Source organism: Crinia signifera, chromosome 2 (genome assembly GCF_055691185.1).
Source record: "Crinia signifera chromosome 2, ASM5569118v1, whole genome shotgun sequence".
In the NCBI taxonomy this organism is placed as follows: domain Eukaryota; kingdom Metazoa; phylum Chordata; class Amphibia; order Anura; family Myobatrachidae; genus Crinia; species Crinia signifera.
This window is the reverse complement of record NC_139218.1, coordinates 41,634,921-41,655,992: the sequence shown is the minus strand read 5'-3', so window position 1 is coordinate 41,655,992 and position 21,072 is coordinate 41,634,921. Positions and strand designations below refer to the sequence as shown.

General features: G+C 44.5%; 1 protein-coding gene across 3 annotated transcripts in view; it reads right to left on the bottom strand.

Annotated features, from left to right (window-relative positions):
* The window catches only part of CADM2 (cell adhesion molecule 2), a 1,292,583-nt gene that overhangs the window by 116,511 nt on the left and 1,155,000 nt on the right, over positions 1–21,072 (bottom strand). For all 3 annotated transcript variants that reach the window (XM_083171927.1, XM_083171928.1, XM_083171929.1), the window contains one exon: positions 20,031–20,209. In XM_083171927.1, coding sequence (XP_083028053.1) covers positions 20,031–20,209 — 179 coding nt within the window. The remainder of the gene's footprint in view (positions 1–20,030; positions 20,210–21,072) is intronic.

Sequence of the window (21,072 nt, the reverse complement as noted above, 5' to 3'; positions counted from 1 at the left end):
TTGTTTCATGTTTTGAAACCTTGTTTTATGCACAAATAAAATATATTTGTGTGTATTTCATGTGTTTGATGTGTTTATACAACATAAATGCAAGATACCTCAAGATACCCCATTCAAATATTCCAAAATACGGAATAATCCGTTATCCAAAATTCTTCTGGTCCCGAGCATTTTGGATAAGGGATACTCAACCTGTACCATATAGCAACAAAAAAAAAAAATGTTGTATTAATAATATTACTCGGCGCCTCCTAATTTATGAAGTCCTATTGTGGACGAAATGCGTCATATTGTTACCTTCACTCACCTCCTGTTAAAGCATGTGGACTTTTTGGACTTTTATTTCATTCCCTTTGGAAAGATTTCTACTGGACTCTGGAATCCACAGAGGACAATTTTTTTTTTTTATTGTTGATTTTAATATTTGTAGTATCAATTTTTTTTTTTTTACAAAACACATTTCACAATAGGAAAGTGTTTCCTTATATCCACATGATCTATTGCAACGGTTATGAAAATGTGGGTCCCGACCTTCTCATCATGGGGTCCCGACTCCCTGTTGCTGACCATCGGGCTGATGACTTTTCTAATCCCAGTCAGTGATTCAAGGAGTCTGAACAATCTGTTGAATTGTCTGTTACTTCAGACTCCTCCCATCAGTTTGTGCCTCCACAATGTATGTACTGTCTGCTGACTACACATGTGATATGATGGGTTATGGTATATCAGACTCCTCCCATCACTCTGTGCCTCCACAATGCTGCCATGTATGTGCTGTCTGCTGACTACACATGTGATGTGATGACCTTCGGCAGGAACTTACTGGGTTCATATAATTATTTTTATTGTCTGATGGGCTCCCAGAGCAAAATAGTTTGAGGACCCCTGGTCTATTGGGAAGTCTGGCTGAAAGAAGATACCTGTTCATTGAAACAATGTCAGCAAATACGCTATAAATACCATATTACTGGTACAAATTTACTCTAAACATTCTTAGAGGTAAATTTACTAAAGCTTCCAAAAAATGAAAAGAGGTGATGTTGCCCATAGCAACCAGTCAGTTTTTTGTATCAATTTTCTATTGCATCCTAGAAAATTACAGAACAAATGGGGCTATAGCTAACATCACCAACATCGCCTCTTTTAGAAGTTTTAGTAAATGTACCTCTTAGAGCAGGGCTGGGCAACTGCGGCCCTCCAGATGTTAAGGAACTACACATCCCAGGATGCTTTACATTAGTTTTGCTATGTGGCCATGCTGAAACTGAAGCAAGGCATGCTGGGATGTGTAGTTCCTTAACATCTGGAGGGCCGCAATTGCCCAGGCCTGTCTTAGAGTAATGACTGCAGGCACAGTGTTCGCTCAGTGCTGTGCGGTGTTAATGGTGCAGTTGCGGACCATGGAGCAAATTGCATGTAATTGACAGGAGGTCTGATGCGATGCGCGGTCCCGTGAGCATCGCACTGGATGCCTGCGAATCTGTCGGATTGCTTCCAAGCAGGGCATGTTTGGCTGTGATCGCATGCGATGTATCACATGCAAAAGGACCGCATGCAATATATCGTATGCAATCCTGCCGGGCGGCTCAAGTAGGGATTGCCTGCAAGTTCCCCAGGGGAGAAGTCGCTGTACTGTGTGGGGCATAGTTGCCTACCCTCCTGCATTGTGCAGGAAACTCCCTGAAATAGCAGCAATCTCCCTCTCTCCCTCATTAGTCTAGCAATCTCCCTCATGTCACCTAGTCCACATTACACTGTTACACCATAGTTACCTCCCCTCCTGCATTCTGCAGGAGACTCCCTGAAATAGCAGCAATCTCCCTCTCTCCCTCATTAGTCTAGCAATCTCCCTCATTTCCCCTAGCCCACATTACACTTTTACATTTTTTGGGGAAAAAAGGAATGAGAGACAGATACATTTACATTGACTCATCAGGACCATTTCCCAGCACTTTAGCGAGTACAGTATCTCTTACTGACTGCTTTGGGGCTCATCTACATTTATTTATAAGTCATTTTAAAAGATTACTCTCAGATGTAGCAGTACACACCCACGCTTCTAGGTGCCACGTTCACAATCTCTTTTCACAATCTCTCCATATATGGAACTAGACACGCCCTTTGGAAGGAGCATGACACGCCCCCTCAATAGGGAGCAGAGCAAAATACTACTACCAACTATAATCTCCCTGAAACTATTTTTCGAAAGTAGATAAGTATGGGGGGCCTTAAGTATTGACTACAACTGTGCACCAGCTAGGTGATTTGGAAAACGTGGACTGTTGGCAAATTTCGAGGATCGGTTTGGCCACCCCTGCTCTAGACTAATGTATTGTATACGTATATTGGTTAAGCAGATACTTTTATTTCTAGAGACGGTTATTTTGGTCTATACTTTCTGAAGGATTTTTAGCAGTTAATGTTTTTTTTTTTTTCGTTCTATGGATGAATTTGTTTCAGTCTGAATGACTATTGGAACTACGACATGTTATTTAGTAAATAAAACTCTTCAGCCATGCATAAAAGGCTTAATGCATGCTGTTCCGTACTCTCTATTTTCAGTTTTCGCTTTCTGGAGTAAACCTTAAATAGCCATAAAATATAACAATAAAAAAACCAGATCAGATGTCCGCTGATTTCATCTGCGATCTCTGGTATGCCGCTGCCGGTAAGTGGTGCTCATCCTTGAAACTGTGTTAGATAAAGACTCAAGAGGCTGTTCATGTGCACTTATTAAGCCTGCTTTGACTCATTTCTGATTAGTAAATGCTAGTAACAGAAAGAATCCAGGTTATAGATATATTTAACGTCTCCTCTATTTAACCATCAAAGATGCAGAGGAGCACAAATGCTTCATATTAATATGCAGTATAACCCTTAAGGTTTAGAAGGTAATGAAAATGATTACCTTGTTTTCCATCACAACACAAAACAAAATCAACAACGTCTTCGCTGTTATGTGTAATAGATGCATTGTGTCTTGTGTTCCAGCTGTAGATTATAGTCTGTGTCTCAAAAACCCTAGTAAATTTCCAGATATAAATGTAAATGACAGCAATAAAAAAAAACCCAAGCCTAACTCTATGAAACAAAAATGACCGAAACCAAAACGACAATAGGAAATCCGACACTACAGTATGACATCCTTGCCGACTTCTTCAAACTCCTCTCCGGGAGAAGCCCAGAGAGGAGTGAGAGGGGGGTGGGAAGAGGCTTCATTTGGGGGAGGGATGAGGCTGATGTCACTAAGCCCCGCCCCCATTACTGGCAGCTGCCACAATTTGCGGGTCCGTGGACGCGAATTGCATAATTTTAGCCCCGCCCCCTCCCAGCGGACCCGTGAATCTTGGGGTTTTATACCGCTGGGAAGGGGGGAACCGGGGCTGTGGGGAAAATGCGGGAGACTTGGCCGGGAGGGGGACACGCAAATCGGGCCGGGAGGGGGACCCGATTTGCGGGACCCTCCCGGCCATTCCGGGAGGGTAGGCAAGTATGCACTATAATGGTCCACTTACATTAGGTCCACCACTAAAGGTTAAAAGGGCTTAGGTCGACACATATTTATGGTCGACATGGTCTGAAGGTCGACACATACATTAGGTCGACAATTGGAAAGTCGGCAAAAGACCCATTTTTTTTTAGCCGGCTTATGCCGACAGGCGGTGTTTCATACTCTACCATCCACTATGGCGAGGGGGGGAGAATACAATCATGTGCCGAGCGCAGAGAGGCTCCTTGCCGGAAGCAGCGGTACGCTGATACGGTGTCCATGATGACTTTTGACTGTAGACCTTCCCATTGTCGGCCTAATGCTTGCTTCAACTTTCTGACCCTGTCGACCTTAGACCTGTTGACCTTTAGAGGTCGACCTCATGTATGTTATTGTCAACCTTCTTAATGTCGACCCTATCACCCATACCCCTACAACACAATCATACAAAGGGTGGATAACGCTGAACTTAGGAAGAAGGCAGAATTTTGGGAATATGGGCTGTGTCTAATAGGACATTTGTATTGAAATGTGAAAATCAAAAAACATTGCAATAGCTAAGAAACAGTTGGAGTATTGTTTATTACAGCAAACAAAGCATAAGGTTGGCTCAGTTCCGTTATTATTATCACTTTGTGGATTAGAATTACTGGATAGTTGTCTACTATCTACTATCCTTGAACAGGATACGGACTTCCTTGTAAAAATGTTATGTGTGCCGGCAAGGCATTCATGGCCATAGATTCTGCTCCATCTGCATAATAAAGTGAAACTAGGGGAAAGAGGGGTGTGGTATATGGTCCCGACAGTTATTTGCCTGATGTTGGGATCCCGACTTGCCAGATTCAGACAGTGGGGCAAGTGCAACAAAGCACCTTGCGGGCTCGCTGCGCTCGCCGTGCTGCGGGCACGGTGGCTCGCTACGCTTGCCACCTATTCTATTCTCCCTCTATGCGGTTCATGGACCCCATAGAGGGAGAATAGCCAGTGGCTATCGGGATCCCGAGTGTCGAGGTTTTGACTGTCGGGATCCCGACTGTCGGGAAACTGTCCGGCACCCGGGAAAGAGTGTATACTGTACATCCTAACCCTCTGCTCCATGCTCACTGTTTACCCCATCTGTGTCTTCCCTGTCTATCTGCCCCTCCCCTTTCGAATGTGAGCTCTCACGAGCAGGGCCCTCTCCTCTCATGTGCTTTCTCTTACTTATACTACCATCTACATCTATGCTAACTACAATGGCACCTGACCCTTGGTTGCAGCCCTGCTGCTGACTGTATTTGAGTATTGTGATTGCTGATGCAGCAAAGTTTATATACCATGTTCTTGCCCTTTATTGTTTCATGCTATAAGCGGTCATAGCCCTACTGTTACACAGAGTACGCAGCTGAGTAAGGCGCCAGGGTAATCAGGACGCTGACAGTGTCTTCTTCATTGCTGTCAGTGCCCTGATTACTATGGCGCCTCACTCAGCTGCTGCTGTATCGAGGCAGTCGCCAGCCGGTGCGCTGCCCGGCTGCATTCAGTCTCAGAGCATAAGGAGGACACTTGCTTGGAGACGAAATGTGAGAAAAATATATTTGTGATCTACCGCTTAAAGTCATTTCCCTATATGACACTGTAAAAAAAGACTTTGTATGCCCCGATGTATTGGGATCAATATTTAAGATGCCACATCTTTGGAATTTAAAATGATATTGTTGCCGTTTTATCTAAGTCAACTTTTATTCCTTCTGCTCAATAAGCAGTTTCTGTAACTTACATAAGTAACTGTCTACTGGACATAAGTATATATGTACTATGTATGTATGTATGTATGTATGTATGTATGTATGTATGATGTGTGTATGTACAGGCATGCATTGCACAAATAAAAAGAACAAGACAATAACTGTATCCTTCCAATGACTTATTCATCACCAAGAGACACTGTATACTGCACCTCATAGTGGAGTTATACATTACCTCAGGCCAATGTATTATATTACTTTTTGCATCCATTTTATGACCCCACACTGGTTTTTTTTATATCATTGAATAAATATGTGAATGCCTACTGTTTACTGTATCTGGAGCAAAAAAAACAAAGTCTGTCCATTAGATGTACTGTCTATCACATTGTATCAAACTACTACAGGTTGGGTATCCCGTATCCGGGCATCCCGTATCAGAATTATTCCAAAAAACGTGTTTTTTTGGAATAATTCAAATTTTTTTTTGTTCCCCCCCTAACCCTCTTTTAATACTTACCAAGTCCTCCGGCGTCCATAGCAGGCCTTCAGCATCCTCTCCATGGACGCCGAGGGACCATCGGGGACCCACCAGGGGCAGGTAAGTATGGCTAAAAAAAAATGATTCCAAAAACCAGAATATTCCCTTATACGGAATGCTCGTGGTCCCGAGCATTTCGGATAAGGGATACTCAACCTGTACCTCTCACTGTCAATTCTGCTGCTTTACCCCTTTGAGGGCAGGATGTACTACGTGAAAAATGCGGTAAAACCCCCGTATTCGGCTGTTTCATCGTATTTTTAAATGTTCTAAGACCCAGCTGCCCCGCCTTCTCCGGGCAGGGCATCGCTACCTTTGGCAGACACCCACTCCCCCTCGCTTACCTTCCTTTGTTAAACTCCTACTCCCCCTCACAACAGGTCACAGATGGAGGTCCGTCCGGCTGCAGGGGGGAGGAGGAGGCATCAGGGACAGCCGAAAGCCGCTGAAGCCCAGTGAGGTGATGGAGGCACACCATATCACAGGTATCGTGGGGGGGCCTCCGTCACCGCATTGCGCTGCTAGATGCATATGTTAGTATATATGCGCTAGCATCCCTGCGGTGGCACGGTGAGGGGCAGCAATGTATTTTAATAGATCCCGCCCTGAGTGCCAACAACTCTATGAGAGATAGTGCAAAATATCTTAAAAAAAATGCCTGCGTCACTCATATTTGTTATATCAACTCAAATAAGAAATATTGGGCAAAAAGACTTTGGGTGAGATTTAATAGGACGAGAGATTCAGAAAGTGAGAGATTTGGTAAGAAATCTCCATTTTTTTTAAAGGGGCAATCATTTACACTGCAAAATCAAACTGAATTTACAGTGTAAATGATTGCCGCTTTTTGAATCTGTCATCCTATTAAATTATATTTCATTATGATTAAATATTTGCTTGGTCATTTTCACACCTATTTGACAATTGACGGGAGAAGAAATTTGTAGTCTTACGGCATACAACCGGCTTCCACTAAAGCTTAATATTTCTGACAGCAGCATGAAAATAATTGCACAAAGTTTGCAAATTCAAAACCCAAAGTTGAAATTTTATCGGTTTTTCACAATAAATGGTTGGATTTATCCTTTAACATTATTGAATGGCATGGTGTGTTTCTATAGTTACAGTACGCTTCCTTGTTGTACATACAACAGTCCAGAATTTTATCCCTAGAAAGATTCCAAATTAAATTCTTCCAGCTCAGGCTTCCGAATAACACAGATTACCAGATTAAACAGGCCCTGTCAATAATTTGCAGCATTTGTCATTAAAAAGGAAGCATGGTGTTCCTTTTATTGACGGGAGAACTGGATGTCTCCACAAAGTCTTAGTTTTCTGCTTACATAAAGCGAGTCTCGGACATGCATTAACCTGTTTCCCATCACTAGTGTGCTCTGAAGCCATTGTGTGACCTCTCTTCACCCTTACAGTTGTTAATGATGAATACTACATAGACTCTGCACATAGCTAACAGCTTTCCTGCTGCCATCCAAGGACAGATGTATGTTGTACAGATTTGACCCTGAAAATGTCTCTATTTCTCAACAGTAAGCAACTGTATAATAAAAAATGTCTTTCTCTGCATGTTATAAAGTATGCAGTTCTTATAATTGATTGTTATGCTTTATAAATTAGAATTGATTGAAAATTAATATTACAATATCCGTCATGAAATGTGGTTTATAGGAAATCTTGGGCTCTTTTGTTCATCAAATTCAGCTCTTCGATGGTAGCTAGCCATCTCATCATCAAAACCATCGGATGGTATAACCATCGAGAGCTTTGCATATGTGCACATTAGATAAGATGTGGGGATACACTTCCAGGTGTCCACAGCTGCATAAAAGCTGTCAAACACGTAATCGATGGCTGACAACCATCAGATATCTGCAATTCGATGGGAAAAGTACTTCCATTGATTCAGGAACATTGATGGTTGCCAACCATCGGCTTCTGTTGTCAATACCTACACCAGGCCTTGATAAAGCCTGTGAAGGCCTGTTTCTGAGTTGCACAAAAGTCTGCATGCAGCCACAGCTTGCGCGTTTTACCAAATCATTATGTATTTTAAAAATTAGTGTATGCAGAGAATAGAGCCATCTGTTAGAGCTCTGACATCCAACATGGGCTAGGTGTTAGGGCCAATACTATATCTGTGTCCTTGTACTGTACATCATTGCTGCAGTCGCATCAAACAACCCTTATTGGCGCATCAGCTATCTAGCACTGCGTGACGCATTGGGGTTATATGTATGAGGATACATTTGTAGTGAAGCCCACTGTACTGTCCGATAGGCAAACTGGGGGGGGGGGGTTGCGATGTGTCCACATTATGGGCCATATGTAGCCTTGAAAAGTGAAAAAATGGGAAGTGACAAACTGTGACCCAATCAGCTCCCAACCAGAGGCTGAACTCTGGGAGGCAATGGAGTCATCTCTCCACCCCTGCACATTCGAATCACTTAACTGAAAGTCGTTGATAACAGTAAAGTGGCTTACTCACCCGCCTAGCAGGACCATAGATGTCACGCTGTCTTAATTTTAAACATATATACATAACATGTATTTATTTAAGGTGGTTTGTGTGTGTGTGTGTGTGTGTGTGTGGGGGGGGGGGGGTGTTTGAGGGGCACCAATATTTATATTGCCTCTGGGCAACTGGGACGAACTTACGCCACTGCTCCAAACTGACATTTTGTAAAAACTGCATGTGGCATGGCAGTTAGGAACTGATTGACTGGCTCTTTATCACTCTCCATTTTATCACTTTTCAAGCTTAGTACATCTGGGCCTCTGTATGTATGAATGTATACAGGTTGAGTATCCCTTATTCAAATATCCTTTATTCAAAATATTCCAAAAACCATAGTCTCCAAAATGTACTTTTTTTTCTTTTTTTTTCTTAAAACCTACTGGCTACATCTGTAACTGGCACTACTGGGGAAATAACATGTAACTGGCACTACTGGGGAAATAACATGTAACTGGCACTAAATATGTGCAAGACAATGATTGCTTGGCAATTAAATTCACTGCCTGAGATATTACACAAACTTTGTTTCATGTTTTAAAACCTTGTTTTGTGCACAAATAAAACATATTTGTGTGCATTTCATGTGTTTGATGCGTGTATACAACATAAATGTAAGACACCTCAAAGTGATATGGTCATTAGGTCGACAAGCATTGGGTTGACAACATTAGGTCAAGATGCAGAAAGGTCGACATGGATCTAGGTTGACATGGGTCTAGGTCGATAGGTCATAATGTTGACACAGGCATTAGGTCGACACGGGCAAGGTCGACAGTCAAAAGATCGACATGGGGTTTTTCCATTTTTTTTGAGCCGACGTGCTGACAGGCGGTATTTCATGCCCTACCATACACTATGGCGTGGTGGGAGAATAAAATAGTGTGCCTCACCACGCTCGGAACCGTGCCCGAAGCATGGCGAGCGCAGCGAGCCATACGAGGTGACGCGGTGCTATGTTTCAGCGTCCATTTCCACATTCCGGTAAAACAAAAAAAACAGTGAGAAACCCCATGTCGACTTTTTGACTGTCGACCTTGCCCACGCCAACGTAATGCTTGTGTCGACCTTCCGCGACCTTGACCCATGTCCACCTATACCCATGTCGACCTTTCTCCATGTCATCCTAATGGTGTTGACCCAATGCATGCCGACCAACTTCTTGTAGACCTAATGATCCACACCCATCTCAAGATACCCTGTTCAAATATAAAAATATTCCAAAATACGGAATAATCGGGTATCCAAAATTCTTCAGGTCCCGAGCATTTTGGATAAGGGATACTCCACCTGTACTCGCACCAGCATTCCATTTGGCAATCTTTATGGCGCATTTAGACTTGGATGTCAGGCCCGTAAGTGCTCAGCTCCTCCGACCCAACAGCAAAAGTGTCTTGGAAATCATGTAAAACCGTCGATAATTCCACCCAAAAAAGTATCATGCAACTTTTTGTTGTATACACCCAGGGAAAGCGGCGTTGTGGTCCATTTGTTAACAATTTACACAGTGAGCGATGAACAGACGCACAGGACGCTTGTGCTGTGCAATCTCCCACTGAGACCAAGATGGCACAACATGGATTAGGTTCGTTAGGCAAGACTCTTCAAAGGGACCTTGGCACAGCTGCAGATCTGAACTTGATAAATAATTCATAGTTAGCTTTTCCAACTTTCAAATGAGACGATTCAGATTGAAAATGTGACCTGCAATATTATGTTTCTAGCAGGATATTAATAGGAAATACAAACTGATGCCGTCCGCTGGTTGTTCCCGCAGCATGTCACCTCTGCATTAGTGCAAATGAACATTTATCTCAGCTGTTGAGTCTACGAGATGATCTGAAAATAAATTCTACAATACGGTTCTCTTTACCGGCCGACACATTTATCAATGTCTTTCCAATCTCCTTCACGCTAAGCAGCATCAGATTTATAAAATTAAAAAGGGAAAAAAGCTTTTCTGTTTTATATTGGACGTCTTCTGATGATAAATCTGAGCCTCACATTGGCCGCCGGTGTTACATATTTTGTGTTCCCGTCTGAATTCACAATTAATTTCCTGTAGAAATACAGAAAAGCCATCTAGGAAACAAGCACAGACCCAATAGCTTTCTGCCTCACAAGTTGTATGTCACCAAGGACAATTAGATTTGTTCCTGGTGATTTATACTTGCAAATCTGTGCTTGAAAACTGTAGTGTCCAGCTGTAGAGGTTTCCCAGAACTGGCAGCCTGTGTCGGCTCTTTCACTACGGGGTAAATTTACGGAATACGGTCATTAGGTCTACAGCAAATAGGTGGTTAAGCATAGGGTCGACACCACTAGGTCGACAGGCAACAAGATGGCATGGGTTTAGGTGGACTTGGGTTTGGGTCGATATGGGTCAAGGACGACATTTGTCTAGGTCGACAGTTCATTAGGTCGACACACGCATTAGGTTGACATGGGCAAGGGCGACAGTCAAAAGGTCAACATGTGGGTTTTCTCTCTTTTTTGAGCCGACGTGCCCGACAGAGGATGCGCTGCACTTCAAACTGTGTCCATGTCGACTGTGTTGACATTTGGGTCAAACAACAGTGACCTATTCACCGTTGACCTTGCCCATGTCGACCTAATGATTGTGTCGACCTACTGCCCTGCCGACCTAGACCCATGTCGACCAAGTCACATGTCGACATTGCTGCGTCGACCTAGTTGGTGTAGACCTAACAACCCACACCCAAATTTACTAAAATGGGAGTTCTTTTGAAGTTAGGATGTTGCCCATAGCAACCAATCAGATTTAACTTTTTATTTATTTAGAACCTTCTAGAAGAAAATAGATAGAATCGGATTGGTTGCCATGGGCAACTTCAATAGAACTCCTAACTCAGTAAATTCACCCACATGACTTCCCTCTGTGTGTGCAGACTTCCACACCATAACACCAAGGGCCACAAACCAAGCTTCACAGAGAAGAGGAAGAGAAGGCATTGTATATTGTACATGCCTGGTATGCATACTTGCCTACTTTCAAGGGAGTAGCTACCATAGGCAGGGCCGTAACTAGGGGGGGCTGGGGGGTCACGCGCATTGGGCGCTGGAGGGGGGCGCTGTCAGGTCCGGGGACAGCCAGCTGAGGTCCGGTGACAGGCAGCGGGGTTCCGGGTAGCCGCTGTAGCGGCAGCTTGACTCCGTCCGTCTCTACTCTCTCCTACTAGCGCGGTGGTGGGAAGCGCTGGTGATGACTTGCCGGACGCTGATTGGCTGAATTCAGCCAATCAGTGTCCGGCAAGTCTTTTCAAAGTCATCACCAGCGCTTCCCGCCGCCGCGCTAGTAGGAGAGATGGACGGAGTCAAGCTGCCGCTACAGCGGCTACACCAGTGTCCGGAACCCCGCTGCCTGTCCCCGGACCCCCGCTGGTTGCAGTCAGTGGAAGGGGGGGGGGGGGGGGCACCAAATGACTGCCTTGGCCCGGGCTCCGGAAACCCTAGTTTCGGCCCTGCCATAGGTGCAAGGGGTGCAGCTGCTATGGGGCCCAAAGTTGAAGGGGGCCCACCTTGACTGTGTAAGCAATATGTGGTGTATACACTTATCTCCATTAGTTGGTACATAGGGGCCCTTACAAGCTGAGGGCATAACTACCATAGTTGCAACGGGTGCAGCTGCTATGGGACCCTGAGCTGCAGGTGCCCCATCTTTTCCGATTAAGTAATGTTTTACATATATTATTTATCACCATCACTTGCTAAATAGGGGGCCCTTACAAGCTTTTGCTATGGGGCCTATGAATATCTAGTTACGCCTCTGGAATAACTAGTTACGCCTCTGGAATAACTAGTTACGCCCAAGCCTACTTTTGAATATTTTTGGCAGGAAGATTATACTGTAATTGGTAGTAGAATATTGCACGGCTTCATGCAAATGGCATGTCTGTTGACCTTGGCCATGTCCACCTATTTCAGGTGTCAAGCTAAGCCCTGTCGGCCTCCAATGGTCCATCTAATGTAGGTTGACCTTCAATGAATCGACCCAATGACCCAAGAATACAATTATGTTGAAACATTGTGCAGTTATTTGTAAACAGAACCCAGCCATTGGTATACTTGGCTGGATATTACACTAATATCTGTCGACTTATATGCACTGGAGAGTATATTCATCCATATGAAAACATTATAAAGACACTTACAGTACGTGATTGTTTTTTTATACTGATGTCTTATTAAAATAGATAGAACCTACAGTATCTATAAGTTTCCTTAAACTGATTACACTAGACTGGTAATAGGGAATGTGTGCTTGGATGCTGTGGGTTACAAATCATTGTCTAATCTCCCCCCTGAGGACCCCTCACTTGGGGCCCGCTGCAGCTCACAAGGCTATAGTAATTATGCCCTCCAGTCCTCTACAACATAGATTACTTGAAATGCTGATCTATGAGTTTCAGCGGCACTACAGCAAAATGAACCAATCTGTCGCTTGATCAGGCTCTGAGCTTGAGGGTTGAGGCCCAAAGCTGGATTAAGGCCTCATGGGACTGTGCGAGGTGACTGACTGCAGAATGTCAGGTTGAAAGTGCAAATCCCACTTATGGCTGCGTAGGGGATTTCACTCAAGGTGCACAGATATCTTCCTTAATATCCAGCCCAATACCTTCCTGCCTAAAGCCGACTCAATACCTCCACTGGGCCCGTACTCAAGTGGAGACATAACTGTAAGCTTTCCTATGGTGGAGGTGAAGGGTGATACAGCGTCTGGTCGCAGCATATGATGAGTCAGTGTGACTCATTAAAATGCCCCTGGCTGTGGGTCAGTGGCGTAAGTTCATCCCAGTTGCCCGGAGGCAAGACACATGTTGGTGCCCCCCCCCATGCCTGATGGATAATTATATATATATAATCTTGATAAAAGCGCCACACAGTGGTCGAAGTGGGGATATGGAAAAATACAAATGTCCTCTTGCGCAGAATGTAGGTGCGCATGCGCTCCAGAAAAGGGGGCATGGGCACACAAAAGGGGAGTGGTCATGAAAAAGGGGTGTGTCCTTACGTGTAATGTACCACACCATATACACACGGAATGATGCATAATACCCATTATGAGCCACAAATTATGAGCCAAAATTTACATTATGCTGCATGGTATGAGCCAAAATTCACCACAGGGACAGTGGCAGAACAGACACAGGGAGAGTGACAGTATGCCTACCAGACTTGATGGGGATGGGGCTCCAGTGGTGATGGTGATGAGAGCAGGGTGTGGGCATCCAGCGGCGGAATGTATGAGAGCCAGGCGGTGGGGATGAGAGCAGGTTAAAAGCAACCGGCGGGCACAGTGGCGGCTGTGCGGGCACCAGTATGGGTACCAGGGGCAGCAAACCATGTGGACCACAGAGTCCTGTAAGAGCATCAGGCTGGCCACTGCCCCCACCTCCTGGTGGCACAGTGCTGCCTCTGCGCAGTTCAATTAAAAAAGTGGGCCACTGCACACCTGAATGGGTGGTCTCTTGCACCCCTGGACCACCCACCAGTTTTCCCTGTTCCCTGCACTTCATGCTACCCTGTATCCCCATGTAATGCAGCATTACTGCTTCCTTTGTCACATTATACATACCTCCCAACAGTCCCGATTTTAGCGGGACAGTCCCGATTATCAGGGCCTGTCCCGCTGTCCCACCCGCGGGCGGCAGTGTCCCGCGGTGTGGGGGGCTGTTGGGGGTCCCCCCTGTCAGCTGCTAAGCAGCGGGGAATAAACGCTGTGCGCATGCGCACAGCGTCTATTCCCGCAGCCAGGGGGTTGGGGGCATGGCTAGAGGCTCACAGAGCCTCTGGGTCATGCCCCCATTGTGGCAAAATGGGGGCGTGGCCTCGCGGGGGAGCCGCGAGTATAGACCACGCCCCCAAATTAGGCCACGCCCCCTCCGAAAATTTCGGCGCGGCTATATATATATATATATATGTCTGTGGATTAAATACACACATATAGAGCCATGTGACCCCCCCAAAGGTTGGTGTCTTACTGCCACTGCTCCCCTGATGGTCACTTATCTCATGCCGTCTCTTCCATGACTGCTGTTTCTGCTGGCCTCGCTGCCTCACACGCTGCAGCATTTCTCACTCGGCTTCCGGCTCCCAGCTCCTCGCACTGCCGCAGCTGCCATCAACCTCACTCGGTACATGGCACTGGCTGCGCAGCCTCCCGCCCGGCCCGACTCGCCACTGTTGACTGGCTCACTGAGAGCAGCGAGTACAGCGTCACATTGCTGCATACAAGGTACCGTCGGCCAGCACCAGGCTCGAAATGCAGGAGTGACTGTGAGCGGAATATCAGGAGGCAATGGAGCCAGTGCCCCCTTTAAGGCTGGCGCCCGGCGGCAGATGACTCCATTGCCTCCGGGAGTTCCGCCACTGCTGTGGGTTACAATAATTATTTTTTTTAGTCACGGTACATTATTTGTTTGCATTCTTTAAAACCTTGGAACCAATTAGAGCTGCCACAGCTGGGAATGTAAAGCTGTTGGCTGTTTCAAAAAAAGGCCCTCACTAATGAGCCTGCAGCTAGAATGACCAAGCACACAAGGTTCTCATGGCTTCTGGCACTTCGGAGCAGATGTATTAAGCCTGGAGAAGAGATAAACTGGAGATAAAGTGAAAGGAAATAAAGTACCAGCCAATCAGCTCCCAACTGTCATATTCAAACTGTGGGGTAGAGAAGCAGTGATAAGGGAGGATAATTTATAATGTGCCTGATACTGTTAAGTTACAGGTCAGGTTTAAAAAGGGACAGTCAGGAGCTGATTGGCCGGTGATAAAGTACCAACCACTTTATCATTTTTCCTCCCTTATCACTGCTTCATACATCTACCCCACAGTTCATTGGCTGGTGCTTTAACTCCTTTCACTTTATCTCCAGTTTATCTCTTCTCCATGCTTAATACACCTGCCCCATTATGTACTAAGCCTAGAGGAGAGTTACTGTAAAGTGGACTGAAATAAAGTACCAACCAACCAGCTCCTCGTCTTTTTCAAACCCGGCCTATAGCATGGAAGTTAGGAACCGATCGGCTGCTGCCTTATTTCCATCCACTTTATCTTTCTTTCTACAAAGCTTAGTACATAGGCCCCACAGTCTTTAGTGTAAACCAGTGGTTCCCAACCCTGCTCCTCAAGTACCCCCAACAGTGCACGTTTTCCAAGTCACCCAGCAGGTGCACTCATTATTCAGACACATTTTAAAATATCCACAGGTGGAGCTAATTATGTCACCTGTGATTCTGTGTGGAGACCTGGAAAACATGCACTGTTGGGGGTACTTGAGGACCAGGTTTGGGAACCACTGGTGTTAACAGTATTTTTTTGTGTTAAAATATGTCATTAAATAATATTAGGTGGATCATTGTGTATTAAGGAGTATCATATGAATAATGATCTAGTGTAGACACCGATATACCGCAGATACCGCTCTCTAATACTGTAGCTCCTAATTAGAGTTTTGCAAACAGTGCAAAGGTTTTTGGTTAATTGTCAGCCTGTTTTATCCACAGATTTCCAAGTCATACGTAGGGCAGAGATTAACCAATGCAATTATCAGTACATATTGTACAACATCTCCAAAAAGGCAGTTCCCTGGTACAATTACAGTTCTAATGCATTAATATAGATAATGACGGGAGTACAGTGCCATACAGGAACTTTTCACCTTTCAACCCAAAGGACTCTCAAAACACCTGGATAAATGGGTGTAGGCCCATAAGCAGCTACATTACACCGTTTTTTTTTTTTTTTTTTAATACTGTACAACTTTTATATATACTACACAACATCTGTTTTCTTTGCATAATCCATATTATCATTATTACTGTATGGTTTATTTATATGGTGCCACAAAGTTTTGCAGCGCCTCACATATCCAGTATTAGTTTAAAAAAACTCAACAGCCATTTTGAATCTGACATGATGCTGTATATATCAATCTCCATGTAACTTTATTCATAGAATCCAAAAATACCATCAAAAATTTTATATCACATAAGGTTTTTGAGATATTTTGAAAAATGCTGCGATAAAGGCAGGCGCCTAGGTTGTCATGTGAAAAACCCACCTCTGCCCCAAAGTGAGGAATGAAGGATGAGGATAAAGTATTTAATGCTAAACTGACAGAAATGGAGTCTGCTGCTTGGTCTTCCTCTAAGGCTGCTGTGGGTGGGAACAAAAAAAAAAGGGACGGACTATGGGCCTTATTTTGGTTCATTCTTTCTGACAAAATCCTTCTTAGATGGGCAAAACCATGTGCACTGCAGGTGGGGCAGGTGTTACTTGAGCAGAGAGAATTAGATTTGGGTGGGGTTTTACTTCAAAGTGAGATCTATATTGCAGTGTAAAAATAAAGCAGTCAGTATTTTCCCTGCACAGAAACAAAATTGCAGTGCACATGGTTTTGTCCATCTAAGAAGGATTTTGTCAGAAAGAATGAATCAAAATAAGGCCCTATGTGTCCATCATGAATGACCTATTGGAAAACTACAAGAATTTGGGTGTAGAATGTCATTTAAATTCACTTTTACATTGACATAGCAGCTAGGAGCTGATTGGCTGGTTGTTTATCACTCTCCATTTTATCACTTTTGAAGCTTAGTGCATCTGGCCCTTTATCTTGTATTAATAATTACTGGAATCACATACAAAGGATATAGAAGTAGCCCGGGTCTTTATTTTGTAGCCAGTAAACAGCATATCAGGTTAACAGCTCAGCAAACAAGGATACCGTAAAGTAAAATGACATTACCGGTCTCTGACCCAGCTGCTTTTCAGCATTGGGAGCAATGGCCTCCTACTCTGGACACACATATAGCAGGAAGTCACAGGTGCTACTAATCAGCCAAACCTTGATCACATCAGTTTAGGAAACCTGGGCTGGATATAATTTTCCTGCTGTTGCTCTAAAACCTGGACTGGATCTTCCACATTACCTTTATGTGGAAATATGCTTGTTAAGTGTTTCTGAAGGTTAGTTTCTGCAATTTTTAATCGCTTCTATAGTTCTACTTTGTCAGACATAGCTATTACTGCTTTTGTTATTTCTGTGCATCTAATAAATGTGACGTGATAGAGAAAATTAGATTTTTCCACTGAGGTCAGAATCCCTAAATTAGATTAAAAAAATACATATGCACATGCCAGATGCAGGTTTTTTTTTTTTTATTTGAGTAGTGTAATCTTCAAAATTCTTCTCTAATACTGTACATCATGATTAAAAAAGCACCATTTACATAGACACACTCACAAAAGATTAATTTATACAAGATCAACAAAGGGAACACCCATTAGTAGTGCATTCATAAAAAGCACTCACATGCAGTTTAGTGATGCTGGAAACATCAATGTCATCTACTATCTGCACCGGTAATTCATTCAGCTATGTCAGACCTATGGGCTTGATTCAGCTCTGTTAGCAAGCCAAAAAAGTACACAAATGGGCAAAACCTACAGACACCTACACCTACAGTCAGATAGATGGGTGTAACACAGGTGCACAAACATAACCGAAGCAATGAAGACTGGAGAAGGCACTTGATCAGGCACTTGCAGAGTAACAGCAAGCTCTGAGTATCTCAGGATTATAACAAGCTCAGGGAATGTTAGAGTTGTTCAAAGAACAAAGTCTTAGTCAGAATCTGCTCAGGATCTGGGTTAACAGGGGTTGTTACAGGGTTTATTAGAGTAACACAGGCTGTGTCAGGATATGTTCAGGATCAGGGTATAACCAGCATCTAGTCTTGGGCAGGCTGGGTAATATAGGGAACAAGTCCCAATCAAGATGGCTAGGAAAGGACAAGACTCTTGATACACAGATTAACTGCAGCTGGGCAGCCAGTCACCTAGATGCAAACTGCTGATTATGCAGCAGCTGGGGTTGAAGACCGGAATCATGCAGGAGTCAGGCTGCTAGAGTGTACTGACAGGCTGGTTTCATACACTCCGGTTTTGACCGGACGGAAAAAAGCCGGACCCACTTTGTCCGGCTTTTAGCCGGATTTCTGGACCTTTCACATGGTCCGGTTTGGAGATCCTGTGGCCCCGCCCCCTCATCACATGGGGGTGGGTCCAAACAGTTTGACTGGCATTTCCAGTCTGACGGGGTGTACGCCCGCCCTACTCGTCACATGGGGGCGGGCGTAAGTATCCGGTAATTTCCGTGGTGTGTGAAGGCGCCCATTGCCTTCCACACCACACTGAATGGGCAGAACGGGACGGCCACGGCACGGCAGCCGGACACTGCAGTGGTAAGATCCGGCTGCTACCCGGCGGCCGCGCCGTGACCGTCCAGTGTGAATGGACACAGAGCTGTCCATCACACACTGTAGGGGCGGCACGGCTTTTAAGCCGTGCGGTAATTTCCCGTCCGGCAGGAGCCGGACAGTGTGAAACCGCCCTAATTGCACAGACCAGCCACAGACGGCTGTCAACAGGGAGTCAATTTTGGGAGGGGTTTGTTCACATTGTAGTGTAAAAATAAACCAGCCAGTATTTACCCGGCACAGAAAAACTATAAAACACCCAAATCTAAATATCTCACATCTGCCATACCTACAGTGCAGCATGGTTTTGCCCGTTTGTATACATTTTTACTTTGCTAACAAAGCTGCATAAGGCCATATAATGTAGGCATTTGTATCCCAGACTGCAACACAATACTCAGTCTACATCTCTCGAGGCGCAGAATAACATACATATGAGACTACCACCAACCAGCAAAGACGCATGTGCAAGCTTCTACTTTCTGGACATGACAGGGCCTGATTATTCGTATGCAAAAGTAAACACAGCAGTCTGTATTAATGCACACCTCTCTGTGAGTTAATGCAGATGCCACTACAAACTCAGTTCCAGCACGTACATCTGCGTGGGAAAATGTGGACCGAGTCACTTGTCCGCAACCTTTCCGATATGGTCAGTACCAATTGCAATAGCGTGTTTGTGCGTACACTCTGTGTAATGCATGCACAGTAAGAGTATCCAGAACATTGTGCTCAAGCAAAGTTGCAATGAATCACTCATCTAGGAGAAAATCAACTTTGTGGGCCTGATTCAGACTTGATCACACAGCTGTGAATTTGCAGGGCGGGCGATTATCAATAGACTGAGCATGCCCAATAGTATGCATGCCAAGACCATCCTACGATGAAAGTCTGACGCTTTTTTAAATCATTGGCAGTTTGCAAGGTGATTGACAGGAAACCGGTGTTTGTGGGTGGTAACTGGATGTTTTCTGGGAGTGTCGGGAAAAATGCAGGCGTGCCCAGGCGGTTGTGCGGCATCAGCTTCAGCCCTGATCTGACAGCTTCTATCGCAGCTGCTTAGTAAGTCTTAGGCTTCGCACACCGACTGCAAACACTTTGAAAATGATTCGATAGTGAGCAGCTTGCAAATTAATTTGCAGGCGAACCCCCGATCCAGCTACTTTTGCAAGCCCTGCTAAGCAATGCGAAGGCTTGCACGGCGGGGTTTCACTCTGGTGGGGCGGCATACACCTGATCACAGGGCTCTGAAAAATAGCAGCTGTGTGATCAGGTCTGAATCGGGCCCTGTAAATGGATTACGTGGGATTCAGAACGCGGCCGCGGAACAATAATACATTCGCTAATCAGCAGAGAACTCACCCTGCATCTATATCAGGTCTATTATGGCCAACGCAGTGATAAAAAATATAATTGATGCTCATATCACAGATGCAAATAGAATATTTAATGAACTTACCATTTATTATCAAGATGTATTCTGCACTGTTTTTACCAATGGAGTTGACCGCTTCACATCGATATGTTCCGTTGTCGGTTTTGTTCAAGAAAGTTATTGTTAATTCCCGTCCATTCACCACCATTCTTTCAGGGTCGGGAAGATCTCCTCCATCCTTTGTCCATAATACTGGCTCGGGTCTGTTAAAGTAGAAATGAGAACTTAGTATTATAAAGCACACACTAAACAGCAAGATATATATATATAGAGAGAGAGAGAGAGAGAGAGAGAGAGAGAGAGAGAGAGAGAGAGAGAGAGAGAGAGAGAGAGAGAGAGAGAGAGAGAGAGAGAGAGAGAGAGAGAGAGAGAGAGAGAGAGAGAGAGAGAGAGAGATCCAAATGGACCGGCACTCGTTTGATACTCCTTGATAATGAGCCCCGATGCCTGGATAATAGTAGTAATGCAGGAATCCAAAACAAGCAGCACTCAGGAGGCAATTGCAAAGGTAAAGATCTGTATTGAAGCAACAAGCTTTCAGGGTGTGACCCCCTTCGTCAGGTACATACAGGCTGTATGTACCTGACGAAGGGGGTCACACCCCGAAAGCTTGTTGCTTCAATACAGATCTTTACCTTTGCAATTGCCTCCTGAGTGCTGCCTGTTTTGGATTCCTCTATATATATATATATATATATATATATATATATATATATATATATATATATATATATATACAGTGGTCGAAGTGGAAATTTTGAAGTGGGGGTATGGAAATTTTGAAGTGGGGGTATGGAAAAGTAAAGAGTGAATATAGTGCGCACCTTCGGACACCCCCCTGTCCATCAACGTCCCCTGCCAGACTGCCCCGTTGTACAGGGGTATTACAAAAGCACAATATGCGCTGCTGAGTGATCTTCAGATTAAAGTGGCGGTATGGCATACCCCCGTATACCGCCCCACTTCGACCACTGTATATATATATATATATAAACATTTTAATCATAACTAGATGTTTGTAGGATCCATAGCAAAAGTTTGTAAGGGTCCCTATGTATCAATGGTG